The sequence below is a fragment of the Lampetra planeri genome, chromosome 21, assembly GCF_965212315.1.
Source record: "Lampetra planeri chromosome 21, kcLamPlan1.2.h2, whole genome shotgun sequence".
NCBI classification, from domain to species: Eukaryota; Metazoa; Chordata; class Hyperoartia; order Petromyzontiformes; family Petromyzontidae; genus Lampetra; species Lampetra planeri.
In genome coordinates, this window is record NC_136127.1 from 7772051 (window position 1) to 7794770 (window position 22720).

At 49.7% G+C, this 22720-nt stretch overlaps 1 protein-coding gene across 1 annotated transcript in view; it reads left to right on the plus strand.

The window, feature by feature from the left end:
• Positions 1-22720, plus strand: part of WDR75 (WD repeat domain 75) — a 31960-nt gene that overhangs the window by 1072 nt on the left and 8168 nt on the right. Inside the window, exons 2-17 of the mRNA XM_078603904.1 lie at positions 2629-2758; positions 3165-3230; positions 3653-3764; positions 4916-5040; positions 5750-5820; positions 6233-6349; positions 7896-7984; positions 8937-9095; positions 9848-9907; positions 10279-10394; positions 10620-10798; positions 11279-11442; positions 12497-12716; positions 14370-14464; positions 15579-15674; positions 22075-22244. Of these exons, the coding sequence (XP_078460030.1) occupies positions 2629-2758; positions 3165-3230; positions 3653-3764; positions 4916-5040; positions 5750-5820; positions 6233-6349; positions 7896-7984; positions 8937-9095; positions 9848-9907; positions 10279-10394; positions 10620-10798; positions 11279-11442; positions 12497-12716; positions 14370-14464; positions 15579-15674; positions 22075-22244 (1969 nt within the window). The remainder of the gene's footprint in view (positions 1-2628; positions 2759-3164; positions 3231-3652; positions 3765-4915; positions 5041-5749; positions 5821-6232; positions 6350-7895; positions 7985-8936; positions 9096-9847; positions 9908-10278; positions 10395-10619; positions 10799-11278; positions 11443-12496; positions 12717-14369; positions 14465-15578; positions 15675-22074; positions 22245-22720) is intronic.

The following is a 22720-nucleotide window of genomic DNA, read 5'->3' on the forward strand; positions in this document are numbered from 1 at the left end:
TCCCTGTACCCCCCTCCCTGTACCTCCACCCCTCCCTCTACCCCCCTCCCTGTACCCCCCCCCCCCGTACTCCCCCCTCCCTGTACCCCCCCGTACTCCCCCCCCCCCTCCCTGTACCCCCCCCGTACTCCCCCTCCCTGTACTCCACCCTGTACCCCCCCCTCCCTGTACCTCCACCCCTCCCTGTACCCCCCCCTCCCTGTACCCTCCCCCCATACTCCCACCCCCTCCCTGTACCCCCTCCGTACTCCCCCCCCTCCCTGTACTCCCCCCTGTACCTCCACCCCTCCCTGTACCCTCCCCCCATACTCCCACCCCCTCCCTGTACTCCCCCCTGTACCCCCCCTCCCTGTACCCCCCCCCCCGTCCCTGTACCCCCCCCCGTACCCCCCCCCTCCCTGTACCCCCCCGTACTCCCCCCCCCTCCCTGTACTCCCCCCTGTACCTCCACCCCTCCCTGTACTCCCCCCCTCCCCGTACTCCCCCCCCCCCCACCCCGTACTCCCCCTCCCCGTACTCCCCCCCCTCCCTGTACCCCCCCCTCCCTGTACCCCCCCGTACTCCCCCCCCCCCCTCCCTGTACCCCCCCCCGTACTCCCCCTCCCTGTACTCCCCCCTGTACCCCCCCTCCCTGTACCTCCACCCCTCCCTGTACCCCCCCCCCTCCCTGTACCCTCCCCCCATACTCCCACCCCCTCCCTGTACCCCCTCCGTACTCCCCCCCCCTCCCTGTACTCCCCCCTGTACCTCCACCCCTCCCTGTACTCCCCCCCCCTCCCTGTACTCCCCGTACTCCCCCCCTCCCTGTACCCCCCCCTCCCTGTACCCCCCCTCCCTGTACCCCCCCCCTCCCTGTACCCCCCCTCCCTGTACCCCCCCCTCCCTGTACCCCCCCTCCCTGTACCCCCCCTCCCTGTACCCCCCCTCCCTGTACCCCCCCCCTCCCTGTACCCCCCCCCTCCCTGTACCCCCCCTCCCTGTACCCCTCCCCCCTGTACCCCCCCCCTCCCTGTACCCCCCCCTGTACCCTGTACCTCCCCCTCCCTGTACTCCCCCCCCCCCCTCCCTGTACTCCCCCCCCCCTCCCTGTACTCCCCCCCCCTCCATGTACCCCCCCCCCGAATCCTATAGAACGGCCGATATTTAATCCACGCAGAAACGATGAAGGATTAATTATATTAACGTCTTTAAGCAAACAGTCCACCACCGGACTATCTAACTCATTTGAAGGTCACCCCCCCCCCCGTTTCCTATGCGTACTTGCATTGTTAGTAGAGCCCCCCCCATACGCAAGCGTACGCATTTAGGTTAACCCCCCTCCATGCGTACGTACTAAATGGATGGCCCCTTGTCTTGTTTTGCTGAACGAACGTCTCACCGTCGTAGATGATCATCATCTAGCCGTTCTCCTGTTGGATTTAATGCGCCCCACGTAATCTTTGCGACGACGGTGTTCAAGGCCTCCTCTCAAGCACCTTTGAAGCCCGGGCAGGTTTTTGGGATATTGCCACAATCGAGATATTGCCACAGATCACTGATGCACCAAAACCCTCGCTTCCAAATCTCCGATCCGCCAACCCTCGTCCTCCAAAGTGCTGGATCAAGAGCAGTTTGCAGCCGTTTCAGGCTGTAAAACACACACTCTAAAAGCTTTCAATTAGCGCTCTTAAAAAATAAGGTGGCATATGGCATGTAATAACAATCATTAGATTAAATCGATTTCTTTAGAACGAGGTTATGACGTTGTTGGTGGCGAGGGCCCTTGTCCGGCAGTTGAATTGACCATGGACTAGTTAATAATATTATTCATAGAAGATCAAAGGCGCAGCCCTGCAATTGCTCATGCCACTGCTGGCAGAATCGTCTCCACGAGGAGATCAAAACAGCCCCTCTAAAAACCTCTTGGTGCATGAAGTGCATGGGCTGTATGACCAGCTGTCCACCACAGCATTAACCATAGTGCCTTCTGTTCACTGTGCGTGCGCGATTACATTAGGAGTATTAGTTAGCGCACTGTGCTACGAACTTAGGGACGCGAATTTTAATTCCCGCTTGCAACCAACATCGGTGACGAATTTCTGTACCGGTCCAGAACCCTATCCGAGGTCACCTCGACCGTCGCTGAGTGCCTGGTGCGATGTGTAAAGAGGCGGAGCGGCCGGGTGTGGTGTTGGCCACCCACCCTTCTCTTGTGCTGTGGCCAGCCTTGAGAGCGCCACGGTGGAGAGATGTTTACTACCTTGCCTGGTGTATCTAGGAGGTGTACAGCAGATCCCGACCCTTGTGCCTCTGTGTTTGGAATTTGCGCGTCTCTCTTCCCATGGTCGTGTGGATGCTTCTCTGGGTCCCTGGGTTTTTCGATTGCCATTTAGAATCAACATCACGCGTTTAGACGATTTGGCTGTTATAAATGGTGCACGTAATCGGCCACTTCGTTGAGCTATCATTTGTGGCCAGGTCGCTTCTGAAAAAGAGTTGTATAGGTCAGTGGGTTTTACCTGGTAAAATAAAAGTTTCGTTTTTCGATGCTCTAGCAGTGCTTGCCTCAACAGTGTTAAGGATATATTGGGGATATTCGTATTTTGTATATTAAGAGTAGCACGTGTCTGGATCGCGCCATGTGTGCAGGTATTTGCTGTGCGCATCGGGAGACCTCATCAAGGTGTTCAACACTGCAACGGGCGAGACCTTGCACGAGCTCACGGGACATGGACAACTCGTCACAGGAATCCAACTCAACCCCAACAACTACCTTCAGGTCCCTCAGCTCGTTTTAACCTGATCACCTAATTGGTACTTTGTTCAATCAAATAATTAGTACATTCGGTATTTGTGCAGTTCTTAACAGCCACGGCTATAAAAAAAGGCACCACTTTTCACAGACATAGTACCAGTTGACTCTTTTGCTGGTACATTGTAAAATTTGGATCATGAATTACATCTTGGGATCTTTGGCGTGAAATGAAAGCAGATGGCGCTTATTTCATAGTTGATACACACCGCAGTATTAACCAGGCCTGCCAGATTCGAACCGCGAGTCTGTGCACATGCGGCGAAAGCGCGACCACCCCCTATTACCACGTGAATGCTCGCACTTTGCTGGCACTCATAGTTTGCTCGTCAAGTCTCTTAACGTGTTTTAAATTATATGCTGTGCTTTGCAGGCTTACTCCAGCTCTGAAGATGGCACAATTAAGCTCTGGGATTACATGGATGGCATCCTGATTAAGGTATAGGAAACACTCAGTTATATTTTATCATTGTGCACACTTTCATGCATACTATTTGCTAAATATTATGAACATTTTTCACCTTTTGATAAATGCAGCAGCTTCTAAGCAGTTGTTGATATGGGTCTCTTAAGAACTTTGGTCGGAGGTCAAATCACCGTGCTCATCTGAGGTGTGGGGGAAGGACAACAAATTGAACACAAAAAGCTGTTTTAAAGAAATTAGCTTTCAATCTAGATCTTAAAGTGCATCGCTCCAGTGGCTTCTGAATATCGGAAGGAAGAGCAGTTCCAGACTGCTGCAGAAGCACATTTGAAAGCACGCGATGTAGTGACCATCTTTGTTCGATGGCGAGCGAGGATGACCCAGAACTCGCGTGTGGTGGTTTACGATTTGAGTCGAACGTCTTTTTTTTTTACCAGACGTTCCTGGTGCATCGTCCCCTGCTAGCGCTCTTCACCTGTGTCACCACCCCCAGCCGCCTCTACGTCTTCAGCACCAAAGAGACCAACGGCTCCGGCACAGCTGTACCAGGTTTTTACCAACTTTCCAACTCCTCACGCACTCCCGCTTACACAGCGAGTCGTCGTTTAGCACGGCAGTAGATTCGTTTCTGAAAAGTGCCGCCCGCGTTCGGCGAAAACTATTTCCCCTTTGAATAATTTCGCGATAAAGTTTGCCGGGATACGATGTACTACTACTACTATGCACGCGCAAGGTGAGATGGCGGGACAAATACCTGAGGTTACGCCGCCGCATTACTATATCATTCCGCATACTGTATCGTACCGCTTGGCCATGCAGCTCGAGTAAGTAGTTCGTCAGCGACCGCTCGGACACAGCGTTATAACGAGTTGATCTCTCCGCGTTATAACGTTATAGGCACAGTGCAATTTGCCCCATACCCCGCACCCCCCTATGGACAGCGCTGTACATAGTACGCCTTTAATGGGAAATAGCATGTTTTTTTATTAAATATTATTTTCGTGATCTTGAACTATTGTTCTTTCAGAAATAGATCGTCAGGAAAATGAGAATTTTCAGTGAATAAAACGAGCGAAAATCCCGACGGAACTATGTTTTAGCAAAATTGGACGATATTATCGCGGACCTTAAGCTGTATGAGACTTGGTAGTGCCTGTCGTTTGGAGGAGGCGCGACCCTTACTCTGAAACCGTGGCGCCAGTAGGCCACACGTGGCTGGCCTGTGATGAGATGTGTACTCATGACCGGCTTCGGTCGGGATGAAACCACTTTAAGGATTTACCTGAGGCCAAGTCGCAAAGTGGCATTGAACAATATTTGCCAAACGGAATATTCGCTGACTTGTATCATAGTATCGCAGCGACCCTACTTGTAAAAGACAATATACCCTTGTTTGTTTACATATCAGGATGAAAGTCACCCTATATTTGTTTAATGTTCATATTCCTGGAGCTTAGTTTCTTAATTTGTGCTGCATTCAATCTGGAGGGAAATAACGTTTGCGTTTTTTTCAAGTCGTCACGTCATAGATGCAGTAACTTTTTGTTCTCGTTTTAATTCGTTCAGCTTTAGTAATAATGCTGACCCGCATCGCTCCTTGCAAATTAAAGCTATCTTGGTCTCGTTGACGTTGACACCACCCCTGGTCAAATAAAGTAATCTCGAAGCCCTTAAACAACGGCCCGTGTCGCCTTGAGCAGGGAGGTTCCAGTTGTTGGCGCTCGCCGTTCCCAAGTCGCCGGAGGTGGAGGTAGAGGTGACGGAGTCCGATGAGGTCGTGGAGACGTCGGAGTGCTCTGAAAAATCTATCTCGTTCAGCTGCCACGTGAGTGCCTCGCCCACCTGCGCCACAGCCCCCCCCCCCAACCCCCCCCATCCCCGGTGGGTCATCGTGATGATCGTGGCTGTTGTCTGGAGTTCTCTCTATCCGTCTGTCTTCTGTTGTCTGTATTCCCCCTGCAGACGATTATCTTGCCACGCAGTCGGAATGGCACGGAAACTGTTTAATAAATCAGAAATTAAAGCTCCGTTGCTTTTGTGGACCCCACATTAGGACGCTCGTTCACGCGAGAGCTGAGATTTTGTTACCACCTGATGGTGATGCAAGAGGAACGTTGTGCCAAAGTGTTGAATTTAGTTTGCTTTCAACATTTCTGCTCTCAAACGAATCAATTGGTGTATTTGTCTATGACCTGAAAACTTGATTTTATTGGCTATTTGAGACGGTGGAAGGTTACAGTTAGAAATTGACATCTTAGACGGTGATCTAACCCAAAATAAATTAAGTACGAATCATAATAGTGGTCGTGGAAGCCAGCATATAAAATCTGTCGTCGTCGTGTGAAGGTCTTACGTAGTTGAACAAACAAAAAATCACAACGTATTTGTCAATAGTGCTGTGGCCTTAAAAATAATATTAAAATATATAATAGGTGGCGTTTCGGGCTATGGCACTCATTCAGTTCGTGCACCGCCACAATAATTTGTCTCGACTACGCGGTTTACATCGGCTTGTCATCTTCATTTTGTTGCAGGGGGACTACTTGGCGTTTGTACAAAACGACATGCTCGGGGTGTTCCACCTCAAGAAAAAGAAGTGGAATTGGTGAGATGAAAGTAAATGTCACGTGGATTATGCCAAGTGTAGGGCGGCGCAGCCCTCTTAGTAATTTTGGGGAGCAGTGGCCTCGACAGAACAAAAATACGGGTAATGGAAATCATGTTAATGAGCCACTAAAAACGTATTTATTGTTTATCTTTGAGGTCGGTGGGGGTTCTTTTAGAGTATTTGACTGCGATAAATTTCCACGCTATAAGCCACTTTGTTGAGCTATCATTTGTGGATCAGATGGCTTCTGAAAAAGCGCTATATCGCTCAGTGGGCCTTACTTGGTAAAATATAAATAGTTTACAATCGACAAAAGGGGGTTGCTCGTGTACGCACATACACCGTCAAAGAAATGGAACTGCGCTGTAATCGGTCGTTGGGTCTGCGGGGTGGGGGGGGTGGGCCGCAGGCTGACGCTAAAGTCGAACATGAAGAAGAAGACGGACAACACGTTCGTCGTGGTGGCGTGCCACCCCACGGAGGACTGCATAGCGACGGGCCACGTCGACGGCAGGATTCGCCTGTGGTGAGTGGAGACGCGAAACTAAGTCGGTGGTGGCAGGGGGTGGGGGGTTGTTGGGGTTTGTTCAGGGATGCGGTGCAGGAGCAGTGGCGCGTTCGCCGCACAGCTGAGAGTTTAACGGTTCAAGGTGCTACCCTACACGCTCCTCGCCGGCAGCCCTGGTTAATACTGCGGTGTGTCTGTATTAACTGTAAGGTGCCACACACCATTGGAACCTCATTTGCCAGTAATAAAAATATGATAATTGCTTTTTTACCCTTCTATCTGGCAACAAAACGGACACCTTTTTTACAAGGAGTCATGTTTGCATAGACCACAATACCTGCAGCCATAATGCAAACAAAAAACATAACTCTGATCATATATGCACTGTCCTTGAAGTTGATTGGTCCACACCCGAGACAGCTTTGCTTAGAGCCTAGTCTCACATGGGTTGGACCAGATGACGCCAAAAGGCGTTAAAGATCCCCCGTGATGTGATTATAAGACGTATAGTAAGCCACTTTGTGTCAGTGTCACGGTCCAAATTTGCCAAGTATTTTTTACCGGAACAACCAAGAACAACATTGCCTCCGACCAGACAGTGCTGTGTTCTCATCTTGTGCCACATAAAGACAAACTGCCACTAGGGGGCGTACCATAGACTAAATACAATAACTCGTTATGGGCGCAATATGAAAGCAAGTATTATTATCGTGGGATGTGTGTTCCTCCTCCCATCCAGGCCCTTGATGGAGGACGTCGGGTCCGTGATTTATATCGCACCCGAGTTTTTTTCTTTTGATATTTGTTATATCTGGAAAAACAAGCACATACCCGTAGCGTCAAATGCATGAGCAATAACGATTCTTTACGTGGGTCGACGTCGCTGTGGTTAGTGCACTGCCGCGTGATTAACCCTGCGACTCGGGTTCGGTTCCTGGACCCCACGGACCATCGTCTGTGGCGAGCGATATCCAAATCACTCCTGGGGGGGGAGGGGCCTCCCCTTCACTAACTCACACTGACCAACGCGGTGAAGTATGGTCCTTCAAGGCTCCACGACCGGCCCTCGTCCATGAGTTAATGGTGGTAGTCCCTTGTTATTCACGAGGGATACGTTCCAGAGAAGCTTGTGAACAGCAAATTTCGTGGGCCCATGATATTGGCCCTCGAAAACCTTAACTTAAAACTTAAATAAGCGATTAAATACGTGGAAATTATCAACACGAAATGTTATAAATTGGTAATAAACATTATGGAAATAAAAGTACTTTATAAACTATTATTTAATACTTTAATAATTAACTTTCCTTAAGTGATGATGATGCTGCTGCTGCGCATCATTGCTTTGTCGCATCTCTTTCTCTCTCGATGCGGTCGTGCAGAGTTCCAGATGCGATTTCGCGGATATTCCAATTATGGCGGATAACGAGGGAACTCTGTTGTGTACGCTGAACTTCTTTCGCACCATACGTAGCTGGCTGTGCTAGTGGGTCGACGGGGGATGCATTTTTTGTTTATTCGAAATTGTTCGATGAACCATGGTTATTTCGCTCGTCTTTTTCAGGAGAAACTTTTGGCACAAGAAGCAGTACACGTTCTCCACGTATCACTGGCACTCCGAGGGGGTGTCTGACCTTGCCTACTCTGCCGAAGGTAAAGGAACATTTTGCTGTTTCAGATTGGGTTTCTTGACGATCCTGGTGGACACCAGCCTCGGAGGGGGGGGGGGGGGGGGGCACCACGGTGGCGAGATGTTAACTGCCTCGCCAGGTATAGAGGAGTTTTATTTTACTTTTATTAATTTTCATTTTTTACCTACGTGACTTTACCGAAAAAACCTAAGAATATGAATCCTTGCAGTCACGGAAGCTTCAAATCTAGAAGGTATAGAGGAGGTTCGTGGGTTCAATCCCAACCCTGACGCCTGGTGTATCTTTGGAGCTTGCGCGTGTCTCTACCCGTGATCACGTGTATTTTTCTACGGGTCCTCTGGTTTTTTTTCCCTCCGCATTTAGAAATGTGCGTTTGGAGTATTTGGCTGCTATACATTTCCACATGATAAGCCATTTCATTGAGCTGTCATTTTTGATAGCCAGCTCGTTTCTGACGAAGAGCTATATTAGCTCGGGTGGCCTTACCTGGTAAAATAAAAAAAATTGTTCAGTTTAAATAGTCTAAGTGATGGCGTGCTGTGGTGGATCCAATGCAAATAGGCCTCTAATGTCCTCGACTCGTGTTAACCGGCCGGCGTTTGTTGCCAGCGACCCGTGGTTCTGTATAAGTCGGCCCGTCCGGACGCACCCGACTTTTGCGTGCGGCCTGCAGCAGAGGTCGCAACCGGGTACCCGATACCCGTACCCGACCCGATACCCGGCTACCCGTACCCGGCCGGTTACGGGTACGGGTACCCGTTTGCGACCCTGGTGCGGCCGGGTACGGTCAGGCCGTGAGTCACTGGTGAGTAACCGTTTGTCACTCATTTTGGGTAGGGTACGGGTAGGGAACGGCTACCCGTACCCGGCCGGCTACGGGTACCCATTTGCGACCCTGGTGCGGCCGGGTACAGGTAAGGAATCAAAACCCGTTTGCGACCTCTGGCCTGCAGGCACTTGCCTGCTCACAGGCGGCCCCGAGGCCGTGCTGGTCCAGTGGCGCCACTGCGCCGAGGAGCAGAAGGACTTCCTGCCGCGCCTGGGGGCGCCCATCTCGAGCGTGAGCACGTCCCCGTGCGGCGCGCTGCTCGCCACGGGGCACGTCGACAACAGTACGTACCGCCACGGCGCCCCCAGTGTCTTGTGTCCCCCCCCACCCCCCCCGAATCCCACCCCCCCCCCCTTAATCCCTCCCCCCACCCACCCGTGGCTCACGCGTTCACACCATCGGTCACCTTTGAGCCGTAAAGCGCCCCCAATAAGAGTTGGTGTTATGGTACACATACAGAGTCAATTGATGAGAAATTGCAGGCATTTGAGATAATGCGGGCCATTGAGAAAATGCACGCAATTGAGAAAATGCGGGCAAATATGGGTTTGCAGGCAGTTGAGAAATTAATGGCAAATAATAAGTTGTGGGCAACTGAGAGAAGTTTCCCTGGTGCGTGGCCGATGATGAGACGTGTACTTATGACGAGCTGGTTCCACCGCTCGGCGTGATCCCCAAAAGGATTTACCTGAGGCCACGGCACCCGGGAGACCCGGCGAGGTCAGCAGTTTGGTAACCAGCGAGCCGACGCACGCCAATCCACTCCTGGATTTGAGCTTCACCGCGGGCCCTAGTCAGCGGTGCGAGGGGGGGAGGAGTGTTTTTTGAAGGATACTTAAGCACCCTCTAGTCTCGGGTCGGGGTGAATGATTCGCATTGCTCGCAATCGAGCGTGGCAAAAGCTGAGACCGACACGAATGCGTTTGGAGTCACGTCTTGAGATGCGTCGTAAATTGATCCACAGTGGCGTTAACATTACATCAACATCGTAAATGCAGATCATCGCCGCCTCCATGCTTGTCTTTCTCTTTCCAGAAATAACGATCGTCAAGAGCAACCTGTTTGTGGTCCGCGTCATTCAAGGCCTCGTGAGAGGCAAGTCGCGAGAGGGCCCTGCTGTTTGTGATCGTATCTGATGTGGGTGCTGCTGGTGCTGCTGGTACTGTTGCTGCTGGCTCGGCAAGTGTCACCGGTTCTGCTGGTCCTGCTGGTACTGACGCTCCCTGGTGCTGATGCTGCTGATACTTGATGCTGTTGGTGCTGCTGATGTTGCTGAAGCTGCTTGATGCTGCTGTTGCTGCCACTGCCAATACAAACGCTGCTGGTGCTGCTGATGCTGCTGATGCTGCTGATGCTGCTGATGCTGCTGATGCTGCTGATGATGCTGTTGGTGCTGCTGGTGCTGCTGATGCTGCTGGTTCTGCTGATGCTGACGCTGCTCGTGCCACCGGTTTTGCTGGGTGCAGGAGGCTCCGCGAGCACGGGGCTCATCGTGGACCCGCGCAGCAAGGCTCTGGCGCTCAACGGGAAGCCCGGCTGTCTGCAGTTCTACTCGCTCGGCACCGACGAGCTCCTCTACGACGTGAGCGCGTGCCGCACGGTCACCTCTTACCGGCCACTCCGTGGGGTCTCAATTTGCGGCCGACACACAAAAGGCTTGTGACGCGCCGGCAGCGTGGCCACATTGATTGCACTTCTGCTGTAACGTGACCGAGCGGGAGAGCGCTCTGGTCTGGACGCGAGTGGGCTTTCCCGTGTAAGCTGGAATCCAAAGCTGTGTCTCGTTCTCTCCTCCCATCACGTGCAGCTGGACATCGTGCAACAGGAGCACATCTTCCAGCGGGGCCTGGTGCAGACCGAGCTGCACAAGGCCACGTTTGACACGCTGGGCGATTGGCTCGCCACCGTGGAGCAGCGGGCCGGAGGCCTCAACGCGGAGCCCGAGATCCAGCTCAAGTTCTGGGCCTTTGACGTTCAGCAGCAGAGGTGAGTCCTCAAATGCAGCCCTCCCCACCCCCCCCTCCTCCTCCTGATTGCTGAAATCAGGAGGAAAAATTGTACATACGCATGGATTCTCTTTGAGGCATTCATCTCTGCCCCCACTCCCTACCTACCTTCCTGCCTACCTCTGTCCCTGCCCGCCTCCCGACAACGACGCTACCTTTGTGCACAGCACCAACGAAGCGGGAAAGAAAAAGCTTGCACGCGCATAGATTCTATCACGCTCTCCAACATCCGAAGTCTTTAATTCGAGATAATTGGAGCGTTAACCTCTCGAGAGCCGTACAACGAGCCAGATAGAGGCGTGTCGTGAGCCCTGGTGATCGTGGTTTGGTTCCAGCTCGGCACGGTGGGAAGCCAACCCCCTCCCGCGAGAGGCGCCACCGCATTGGCTCGGGAGTCGCAAGCTTCCCCTGATTTTTTTGGGGCTTTTGCTTTGCTGCGCTACCGCTCGTGCGCTCGCAGTTTCGTCCTGAACACGACGGTGGCGGCCCCGCACGACCTCGACATCACCGCCGTCTGCTTCCGCCGGCAACGGCCGGGACGGGAGACGGAGTCGACCCTCGTCACCTGCTCGCTCGACGGACGCTTCAAAGTGTGGACGCTTGCGCGGGACCCAGAGGCCGCAGGTAACCGGGCCCCCGTGCCTGGCCCCAGGCGCCTCTTGGTTGTGTCTTGTCCTGACGAGCTGAGATAAGCAGCGAGGTGGCATGGGAAGTTTTTTTTCTGGGACCCAAATAAAACTGACATGTTCACTAGAATTAAGGTAAATGGAATTTTTCGTAGCGTTACGTAATTATTTTCCTTTTGTAACATTACGTAATTGTTTTCTATGCGTAGACCTGTCTTTTTCTCCCCATGTTTCTATTGCTAGTTTTTTTATTCTAATCTTATTTCATGAGTTATTAACCGTATGTACTTCCATTGCTTGTGGTCTCAGCCAACAGCGATCGGAGAAGTCCAGGCCTAAACAAACATTTGCGAAGTGACTGCTTTCTGTTAACAATTAATATTAAAATGTTTCGTGGTATTCATTAACAATTGGATACAGCATATGTTCCGTTAGTTTAATTATGATTAGTGTTAGGGTAGTAATTCGATTTAAATAAAATAATTGTAGGAAGTGCAGAGCATATGTACAGCGTTACGCTGCAGGTAGCAATAAATAACGGACGACAGCGAGATACGGTACTCGGTGAAACCGAATTGGTCATCGGGTAGGGGAAAACACCATGGGATCTTATCGTTGATTTTGGGGGGAAAATTTTCAGTTTCTGACGTACGTGAAAATAGGATTACGGCTCGATCTCAGAAACTGAACGCTTCCGTGACCCGGGGATTTCCTGTGTACACATGAAGACAAAGAACTTCTGTCGTATATCCTTAGATTTTTTTGGGGCAAGCGCTGTTAGGTTAGAGAGCACCTAATAAAGGCCGTTACGGCACACGTGAGAACGGACGGGTAGCCAGCACCACGCATACCTAAAACACGCACTTTGCTGAACACAGTCGTGAACCCAGTGGGGGCCGTGTTTGATTCCCCGGCTAACATCAGTGGCAAGTAACTATCTAAACCGCTCGTAAATCTGCAGCCGCCACCCTGTCAAGCCAGCACACGCACTGACCTGCACTCGCCTGCACCGTCCGTCCGTGTGTCGGCGCGCACGCGTGTGTGTTCATTAGAGGAGGGGAGGAAGGTGAAAGAGGAGGAGGAGGAGGAGGGAGGAGGGGTGAACTGGAGCTGCGACTTTGTGGGCTCCTTCCGGAAGCTTCCGGCCACCACGTGCTGCTTCTCGGAGGACGGATCAGTGCTGGCCGTCGCCTTTGGCTCCGTGGTCACGCTGTGGGAGCCCGAGTGCTGGGAGATGCGGGCGACCTTCTGCCAGCCGCCAGGGGGCATCCGGTACGCGACATATGCCGCGCACCACCTGCAGCGTAGGGGAAGGAGGGTGGGGGGGTCACGTTCGGTAGGGGCGTTGACGGTTGGTTCAGCCGCGTGCGAACTCGGGAGGCCAGGGATGTAGTTTCGTTTTTAAGAGCGACCTGGGGTGGCATTCGAGAGCGGCCTGGAGCGCCGCAGTGGCGAGACGTTAACTACCTCGCCTGGTATGCAGGAGGTCGTGGGTTCGATCCTGACCCTTACGCTTGTATATTTGGAGTTTGCATACTCTCCCTGTGGTCGTGTGGATTTTTCTCCGGCTCATCCGGTTTTTCCCTCCACATTTAGAATTAACATGTGTTTTGACTATTTGGCTGATAAATTTCCACGTGGTAATAAGCCACTTCGTTGAGCTATCATTTGTGGCCAGGTCACTTTTGATAAAGAGCTATACAGCTGAGTGGACCTTACCTGGTCAAATAAGAATAGTTTAAACTTGATTTGAAGCTTTCGTGACTGCAGGAACTACTCTTTGGTTCTTTCGGTAAAGTCACGTAGAAAGAAAAAATAAATTAAGTAATAGAATACGACGTTTCGATTGCAACACAAGCAATCGTCATCAGGTCGAACTAAATTTGACAGACGGAAACACAGAGACACAGCATAGACACACAGGGTCTGTGTATCTGTCTGTATGTCTCCGTGTCTGTGTTTTTTTTCTTTCTCAAATTTAGTTTTACTTGATGATGATTGCTTGTGTTGCAATCGAAACGTCGTATTCTGTTATTTAATTTATTTTCTTTCTACGTGACTTTACCGAAAGAACCTAAGAGTAAAATAGTTTAGTTGGTTAATTTAGTCTACCAGTAGAGGGCGATGATTGGTCTGGGTAGTCCCTATTGAGGGCAATTCATTGACCAGGGTGAGTCTCGATAATTGTTTTTTTATCCTTCTATCTGGCAACAAAATTGACACCTTTTTTACAAGGAGTCATGTTTACATAGACCACAATACCTGCAGTCATAATGCAAACAAAAAACATAACTCTGATAATGTGCACTGTCCTTGAAGTTGATTGGTCCACACCCGAGACAGCTCTCCTTGTCTCACATGGGTTGGACCAGATGACGCCAAAAGGCGAGTCTCTTACACGTATATATCCAAACATGCACACACAGAACATGTACTGGATTTTCTGCTGAAATAAAAATTTAAACTTATTATAACCCTAAGCCAGTGATGGAAATTCCTATGTCAGGGGCGGCAAGTCTCATCTTAGGAAAAAAAAACACTGTTGACTTCCGCACAAAGTGGGCCGAGTCCGACTCCCACGAAGCTTTTTCGATTTAAAGCTTTCGTGACTGCAGGGAGTCATCTTCTTGGTTCTTTCGGTAAAGTCACGTAGAATGGAAAAAAATAAAAATAATAATTCTCACGACGTTTCGGCCACAACGGAAGCAGCCGTCCTCAGGTGGAGAGGCAGGTCTGTCGAGTGGCCGAAACGTCGTGAGAATTTTTTTTATTATGTTTTATTCTATTTTATTATTTCCATTCTACGTGACTTTACCGAAAGAACCAAGAAGATGAATCCCACGAAGCTCTTCATTTAAGTTTTGTATGGCGTCAGATTCCTCCTCCAGGATAAATGTAGATTCTGATTTTATATTTTACCTTCAGGCAACTTTGCTTCGGCAACAAGAACTCCTGCAAGTACTTGGTGGGGGCGACCGACACCGGCTTCCTGCACGTGTGGAACCTGCTCAGCTGTTGGTGTAAGCGTTGAACCCCACCTTCCACCCCCCCCATCTACCCCTGTCACCACCCCTCCCTCTGTGTACCGCCACGCGTGGCTGGCCAGTGATGAGATGTGTACTCATGACCGGCTTCTGTCGGGATGATACCACTTTAAGGATTTAACTGAGGCCAAGCCACGCATGCCAGGAATTAATCGGGTAAACTAAACTGTAAATGTTTTATTTATTTTACCAGGTAAGGGCCGCTTGAGCTCTGTAGCTCTCTTTCTTAAACGACCTGACCGCATATGATCGCTCAACAAAGTGACTTATCGCGTGCAATTGTATCGCGGCCAAATACTCTTAAATAAATGCATGTTGATTCTAAATGTGGAGGGAAAAACTGGAGGGCCCGGACAGAAATCCACACGACCACAGGGAGAGCATGCCAACTCCAATTATACAGGCATCAGGGTTGGGATTGAACCCACAACCTCCTGAAAACTAGGCGAGGTAGTTAACATCAGTTGTCACCAAATGAATGTGATCTTTGTTGACTTGCCTAAAACAATATGGTGGCCTGTTTTAAAAGGTTACGCAGAAACGATCAAGGATTAATGATATTAATGTGTTTAAGCAAACAGTCCAACGCCGGACTATCTAACTCATTTGAAAGCCAATGTAGACAAATTATTATCGAGGCTTCACCCCCCCCCCCCCGTTTCCTATGCGTACGTACATTGTCAGTAGAGCCCCCATACGCAAGCGTACGCATTTGGGTTAACCCCCCCTCCCCCCTCCATGCGTACGTACTAAATGGATGGCCCCTTACAAACCCAGCGACCCGAGTTCGGCTCTTGCTCACGACCAACACCAGTGACGATCATCTAAAACGGTCCTGGGCCTCCCCTAGATCGACTCGGCCTCAAATGAGTACCTCGCGCCTTGTGTGAAACACCGCCACTTTGGAGACAAAGGTGGCCGGGCGTGGTACTGCCCCCCCCCCCCCCCTTCGTGTGTCGTGCCGGCCTTCATAGGTGCAACTCGCTAAGCACACGCCCCAACAGTCTGTTAAGGCTATATGGGGCGGCGGGGTGGGGGGAGATTCCTTATCGCGTTTGCTCTCGGTGTGTCTGTGCGTGTGGCCCTGCAGTGGAGTGGAGCGTGCAGCTGTCTGTGGCCGTCCTTGTCGCCAATCCTCTGTCGGATCACGTGGCGGTCTTCACCACGCCCTCGCCCACCACAGACCGTACGTAAACGATTTTTAGGCTTGGTTCCCCCCCCCCATGAAGTGCCTTGGCCCCCCCCCCGCCCCCCGATTGTATCCCAATTATGTTGTCGGCGGCACGTCACGGGGCAGAATCTGTTTGAAAATTTTCTGAACAGTTCGGTTGCAACCCTTATTCATGTCCGACAATGGTACACGGAAAGCGGATGTTACAGAGCTACCTCAGTGTCCTCTGGTACACACACGGAGTAGAGGGCAGCATTTTCCTACCCACTCTGCATGTTAGGGGGTAGAGTTCATCACATGATAACGGTCACACCGATATTGCCATTCTCAGAACTGGAAATTGTAGCCACTTATTTTTTTTTAAACCAGTTCGTGAGCATTCCGAGGTCCTCAACTTCGCGGGACTTAAGAACGCGTTTTAATTGGAGGCAGCCGGTGCCCGCATTCCATCCCAGGGTCGTGCTAGCTTGGCTGTCTGACCTCCGAGCCACCCGGCCACCTCGACCGGAGGTAATTAATGAGACTTGCTCCACCTCTCTCCCGCCTCGCAACTCAACACCAGTCAATCGACGACAGCGTTTCCTGCAGCTTTGCAGCTGGGGCTAATGCTATGATATTTTATTTAATTACACAATTAATCGCCTTTTAAGCCAACAACCCCCAACAAAGGTGCACATTATGGGACCTCCTTTGCCAGTACCAAAATATAATAATAGGTTTTTCCCATTTTTTTCTGGCACCAAAACAGGTGTCAAGATGTTAAAACACCAAACTGAAACCTTTTGCAAGAAATCGTGTCAAGGACAATGCATATATTATCAGAGTGTTTTTTGTTTGCATTCTGACCACAAGCATTGTGGTTAATGCAGACATGATTCCTTGTAAAATGTTTCAGTTTGGTGTTTTAACATCTTAACAACTGTTTTGTTGCCAGACAAAAGGGGAAAACCTATTATCAAAGGTGTACAGTTTGTCGTCTGTGCTGTCGAGTACTTTGGCTTATCGCACCCCTTTCTCAGAGAGAACCAGTTTAGCCTGCTTGGATTCTCGCTCATCGCCAGTGGTAGCGAATGTTTTCATGGAAAATTTTGAGACAGATGCCATCCAGACATCCACCCTACGTCCTTGTGGAAGAGATACGTAGATGACACCATGGAAGTGGAAAAGGATCGCAAGCTACCATTCCTGGATGTTTAGATCGAGAAGAGACCTGATGGCTCGTTGGGACATTCCGTCTACAGGAAAGCCACCCACACGGCCTCCTATCTAAAACCTGACTCCCACCACCATCCGGCCCAGAAGAATTCCCTCAATTCCCTGGGTTGCACTTCCTCGTCAAGGAGGTCGCTTTTCTTCTTTTCTACAGTTACATGCCAATCTCTCACATTAACATCATGCTAATTTCTCACATTAACATCATGTTAATCCCTCACATTAACATAGCCACTTCCGTGCCCTCTAATTTCTCACATTAACATGCTAATCTCTCACATTAACATCATGCTAATCTCTCACATTAATATAGCCACTTCCGTGCCCTCTAATCTCTCACATTAACATCATGCTAATCTCTCACATTAACATAGCCACTTCCGTGCCCTCTAATTTCTCACATTAACATCATGCTAATCTCTCACATTAACATAGCCACTTCCGTGCCCTCTAATTTCTCACATTAACATCATGTTAATTTCTCACATTAACATACCCACTTCTGTGCCCTCTAATTTCTCACATTAACATCATGCTAATCTCTCACATTAACATAGCCACTTCCGTGCCCTCTAATTTCTCACATTAACATCATGTTAATTTCTCACATTAACATAACCACTTCCGTGCCCTCTAATTTCTCACATTAACATCATGCTAATCTCTCACATTAACATAGTCACTTCCATGCCCTCGTCGAGGAGGCCGCTTTCCTATCTTACAGTTACATGCTAATTTCTCACATTAACATCACTAGCCCCGGCCACTTCTTTATAACCCTTGAGCTACACTCATTTCAAACCTTTTAAAACAGTCTGCCTCAGCAGCTGACCATGCTTTCCCACCTGATGACGGACGCTTGTGTTGTGCCCGAAACGTCGTGATTTTTTTTATTCATACCTACGTGACTTTACCGAAAGAACCAAAGAGTATGGATTCCTGCAGTCACGAAAGCTTCAAGTCAAGATTGTTATATAAGTTTACACATTGGCCAGTTTGTTGCTATTCAGTAACTCGGTTGTTTTTGTTTGCTATTCATTTTTTGTTTTGCGTTTAACCACTCGAAAAAGCATCGATCAACGCGCGCCAGATTCTACGGGCGTTTCTCCGTGACCTTCAAAAAAAGACGTTAACGGTTCGAAGCATCATCTACTGTAATGCGCAAAACTTGAAACAAACCAACACAACAGCTGCCACTGAAACAAACGCAAGGGAAAAAAATATGATTTCCCATCGCTGACTCCAAAGCTGTGCAGCATATGTGGCTGTGTGTGGAGCGTGTTGGCTGATCTTTGCTCCCAGGGCCACATAGCAAATGGAAATTTGACGCATAGCATGTGAAATTAATCCGTGTGCTGGGGAGGGGGGGGATTCGTGTTTTTAAACCGTTGAGATTAAATTGAATGGAAGTTAAAAGTTTTCTAGAATTTTGCATATGAAATAGAGCCAAAGTTTCAGGATTATGTTTGATATTTAAAAATATATATTTAAGTGCGGGCATTCGGTTACCTTCTGTAAATTGACTGTTCCGCAATCAGGGTTTTCTTTTGGAAACTAAAAAAAAATATTGGTTGATGAGCTTCTTAATGAGGTGCCGATTTGAGTTAATGTGTGGTCACAGAGGTGGAACGATTCACCCTCCTGGAAATTCAATGATTTATCGCGATTCATGTTTCCGAATTCGATTCAAGAATCGGTTTATTTATTTATTGGAGAAAGAAAATGGTAAATGTCTCTAGTGGCTGCAGGCGACATGGGATCCCATTTACATACGACATACAAATTTAATGGTTGTTCCTCCACTGGCTTCTGGGTTTGATCTGAACAATTTGCATACGCCACATGCTGATTTGAACACACATCGCGAATCGACGCGGTTACCATCAGCCTAAGAATATGAAGATGAATCGACCCATCAATCCGCCTTTTAATGCACGCAGTGCTTTATTTACTCGGATGTGAGTTACAATGCCACCGTCAGGAATTGTTTATACAGGCGGTCCTGCACAATGCGTTCCTGGAAACCCCATTGTAAAATCGGACCCTAGTTTCCCCTTACAGTAAAACCTCGTTATTTCGGTATTTGATCATTCGTGATTGGGGGTAATTCGGCACGGCTGCGCCTTCGGCAGAAATACCAGTAATTCGTCATGGGCACTTAGCATGCATTTAGCATGCATTGGCATACAGTACATACAGTAGTGCGTTAAGCCCCCCCTCCACAACCTGTCACCTACCACATGGAACCTACCACACATCCTCCTCCTTGGCCTGCAGTGCCGGTTACTGATGGTAAGTGTTATATTTTTTGTCAAATAATTTTTGGAAAACATTTGGAAGCAAAAATATATATTTTGGCAGGATGCACTGGGGAGTACCGTTCTACATAATTCGTAATATCATTCGGCAAGACCAGAGCCCCCATATGTGTCGAATTAACAAGGGTTTACTGTAGATGATAGAAACGGTATAAACATCACTTGCGGATGTGTTTTTCTCTTTTTATGAGGCGTATTTAATAGGGTTTAGTAAGTGAACATCCACAAAAACACTCGAGAATAACAAAAGTTCCATGCCAAGTCACATCGGGAAAAATCTGACCGATTCTGTTCAAACGCGTTCCGAGTCTTGCCGGAAGCTGCAAATAAAGTTTTTAGACCGTGAAAGATCCATGGGGGGGGGTGGCCATTACGTCAACGTCGTGAATTCGAATCGTCGTTAACCGGACGATCGTAAGCCGCAGACCGCCTGTGTTTTTTTAAAATCATATCAAGTATTTTATCTCGATAATCTGTTTTGAGATGGAACGTCCTCTTTGCAAGCGTGTCCAAGGTGTTATGGGATACATACAGAGTAAATTGCGGACAGATGATAAATTGCAGGCAGATCAGAAATTGCGGGCAATTGAGAAAATACACGCAATTGAGAAATTGCACGCAATTGAGAAATTGCGGGCAAATATGGATTTGCAGGCAGTTTAAAAATGGCAGGAAAGTTGTGGGGAATTGTGAAATTTCAGGAAAATGCGAAGTTGCAGGCAATTGAGGAGAAGTTTCCCTGGTGCGTGGCCGATGATGAGACGTGTACTTATGACGAGCTGGTTCCACCGCTCGGTGTGATCCCCAAAAGGATTTACCTGAGGCCACGGCACCTGGGAAACCCGGCGATGTCGGCAGTTTGGTAACCAGCGAGCCGACGTCGCGTCAATCCACTCCTGGATTTGAGTGCTTCACCGCTGGCCCTGGTTGTAGGCGGTGCGAGGGGGGGGGGGATATTGGAGACCCACCCTCTAGTCTCGGCATGGGTCGGGGGTTAATGAATCGCATTGCTCGCAGTCGAGCGTTGCGAAAGCTTGAGATGTAAGGAATGGTCAACACCGCGACTCAAACCCGGAACAACCAGTGTTGACGGCGGTTGATTTTCCAGGCTCAAATCCGCTTGGCTTCCGAGGTGTGACTGGGTTTAATGTCCACACTTGAGCCTGCTTAGCTCCTGACATCTCGCGGGGTTGAATGCATTCTGGGTGATTTTTTTTGTTTGTCATAGGCAGTGCCGTATATCAGCCGGCAGAGTTCTGCCATCAGCAGTACTTTTCTCTCCATCGTTCGTTCATATGTTTTGTAAGTAAATAATTATCATGGTGGTCATTTACGTGAATAAGCCACGTAATAAAAATGCGCACCTATCTCTGAAAACTCACTTTTTTGCAAACTTTTGTGTGGGCTTCCGCGGTTGTGCTGCGCCCGACTCTCTCCAAGCGAAACGTCTCAGGACGTTATGCCATAAGGCACTTTTGGGGCCACCCATGTCTTTGCGCTCATGTTATAACCCCCGCCGCCGCCCCTTCATCGATTCCGGCGTTTTTTTCCACGAGGGCAGCTCTAGAGCTCGTGCCACGCGACACAGAAGCAGCATCAGTGGTAGCGGCAGGAGTGGTAGCGGTAGCAGCATCGACAGCTCCGTGGACGTGCAAGATTGATGAAGCGCTGATTGCGACGAGCACCGTGATTGATTCGGCGCCGCTCGTCGCAGACGCAGCTCGACACGCCGGGAGGCCGATTTGGTGACAACGCAACGCCGCCCCCCAATGCGGGTGATTTTCATCAAGACGATTGTTTGGGATTACCGCTCAAAAGTCGAGCGCCGTGTGTTGGGGCCTTTCATCTTGACGGCAATCGCCATCGAGTGTCGGCAAAATGTGCCGGGCAATCTTTCACAAGGCCTCGCGGCGCATTTGCGACCGTAGAATAATACCGCTGTGAATTAAATTACTCGCGTTTCTCTGGAATCAATACGAAAACCCGAGGTTGGCCGTGACCTCTGTAGAACATTCTGGCCGTACCCGCTGTGCGGATGCTATTGCATTGAAGTTGTTTTTTAAGTCCTGGACGTTGCGACACTGTAACGAGTCCATTGAAATCGAATCGTGCTCTTAAAGATGCAGGTTTCAAATTGTATTCTGAAAATACATTTTTTATGTTGTATATGGCATGTAATATTTAGTTTTATAGAGCGTCATTCATCCAAATTGCATCTCGCAGTCGCTGACGAACCAGAGGCAGGTCAGAAGGCAGCAGCCAGGTGTTTAGCCGGTGCTACCAACAATTCCCCAAGCACTGCAGGCCTGCTTCTATACATGTGGGAGTAAACTGGATCACCCGGAGAAAACCCAAGCATGCAGTGGGGCAACACTATGCCGTAGAGAAGGGAAAGATGATATTCGTCTGCCTTCCGGAGAGCCAGGGTACGGGGCACCTCCTCGATGCCCACGGGAAGAGAATTGCACAACATTTGCGCCGTGATCCGCCAACCCTCTTCTCGACTCCACAGTGCCGGATGACAGGCCGCATGCGTAGCCATCGCCGTGCGTCCGATTGACCGGTTAACGAGACCGCTTGCAGCCACTCCTCGAGATATTTATTTTTTACACGCCCCACAATTGTAAACAAAAAATTACGTGATTCTTGAATAAGGTCGTGACCCCAAAATCGTGACAATTAATCTTAAGCGTCATGGAGGGTGGTGGTGGTGGGTGAATTCCCCATACCTCATCAATTGCAGCCTCTTGCCAATTCGCTGCTGGTTGAAGGGCACTCCAGGCTGCCTGTCACTACTGGTGGTCGTGTGATTAAACTTCATCACACCGGAGGTTGTGGAGAGGGAGGCCTGACATGGAGCGTTCTTTCCTGGCCGCCCCTCGCAGTGTTCGTGTTCCGGCCCAGCGAGGCGAGGCCAGTGCTGGCGCAGCGCGGCGTGTGCCCCCAGCTCGTCTCCTCCGCCGTGTTCGTGCCGCGGGAGCGAGCGGCCGCCGTCTCGGCCGACTCGACACGATGGCTCGCCCGCTCGCAGCTCTACTTCCTCAACGCCAACCACGTGAGTTGGTTCTGGGCGCGGTGAAGCTGCAAACGCTTGTGACGTTCGTCCGGACGCATTTCATTTAAACAAGTCCGTGGTGTTCATCTTCTTGGTTCTTTCGGTAAAGTCACATAGAAGGGAAATAATAAAATAGACAGAGCTGTTCTTCACCTGAAGACGGCTGCTTGCGTTGTGGCCGAAACGTCGTGAGAATTATTTTATTATGTTTTATTTTTATTATTTCCCTTCTACGTGACTTTACCGAAAGAACCAAGAAGATGAATCCCTGCAGTCACGAAAGCTTTAAATCGAAAAGTCCCTGGTGTGTTTTATTTTCTCGTATAGTACCCCCCTCCCCTGCCCTTCCCTCCAGGAATGTGTGTATATTTTTTTGCGTGTGTTTAGTTTGTTATCCTTCCCACACCTCCGAATAGCGCGGTTGGTAACATACAGCGCGAAATAAGTTCGACGTACCTATCTATATACATGTAACA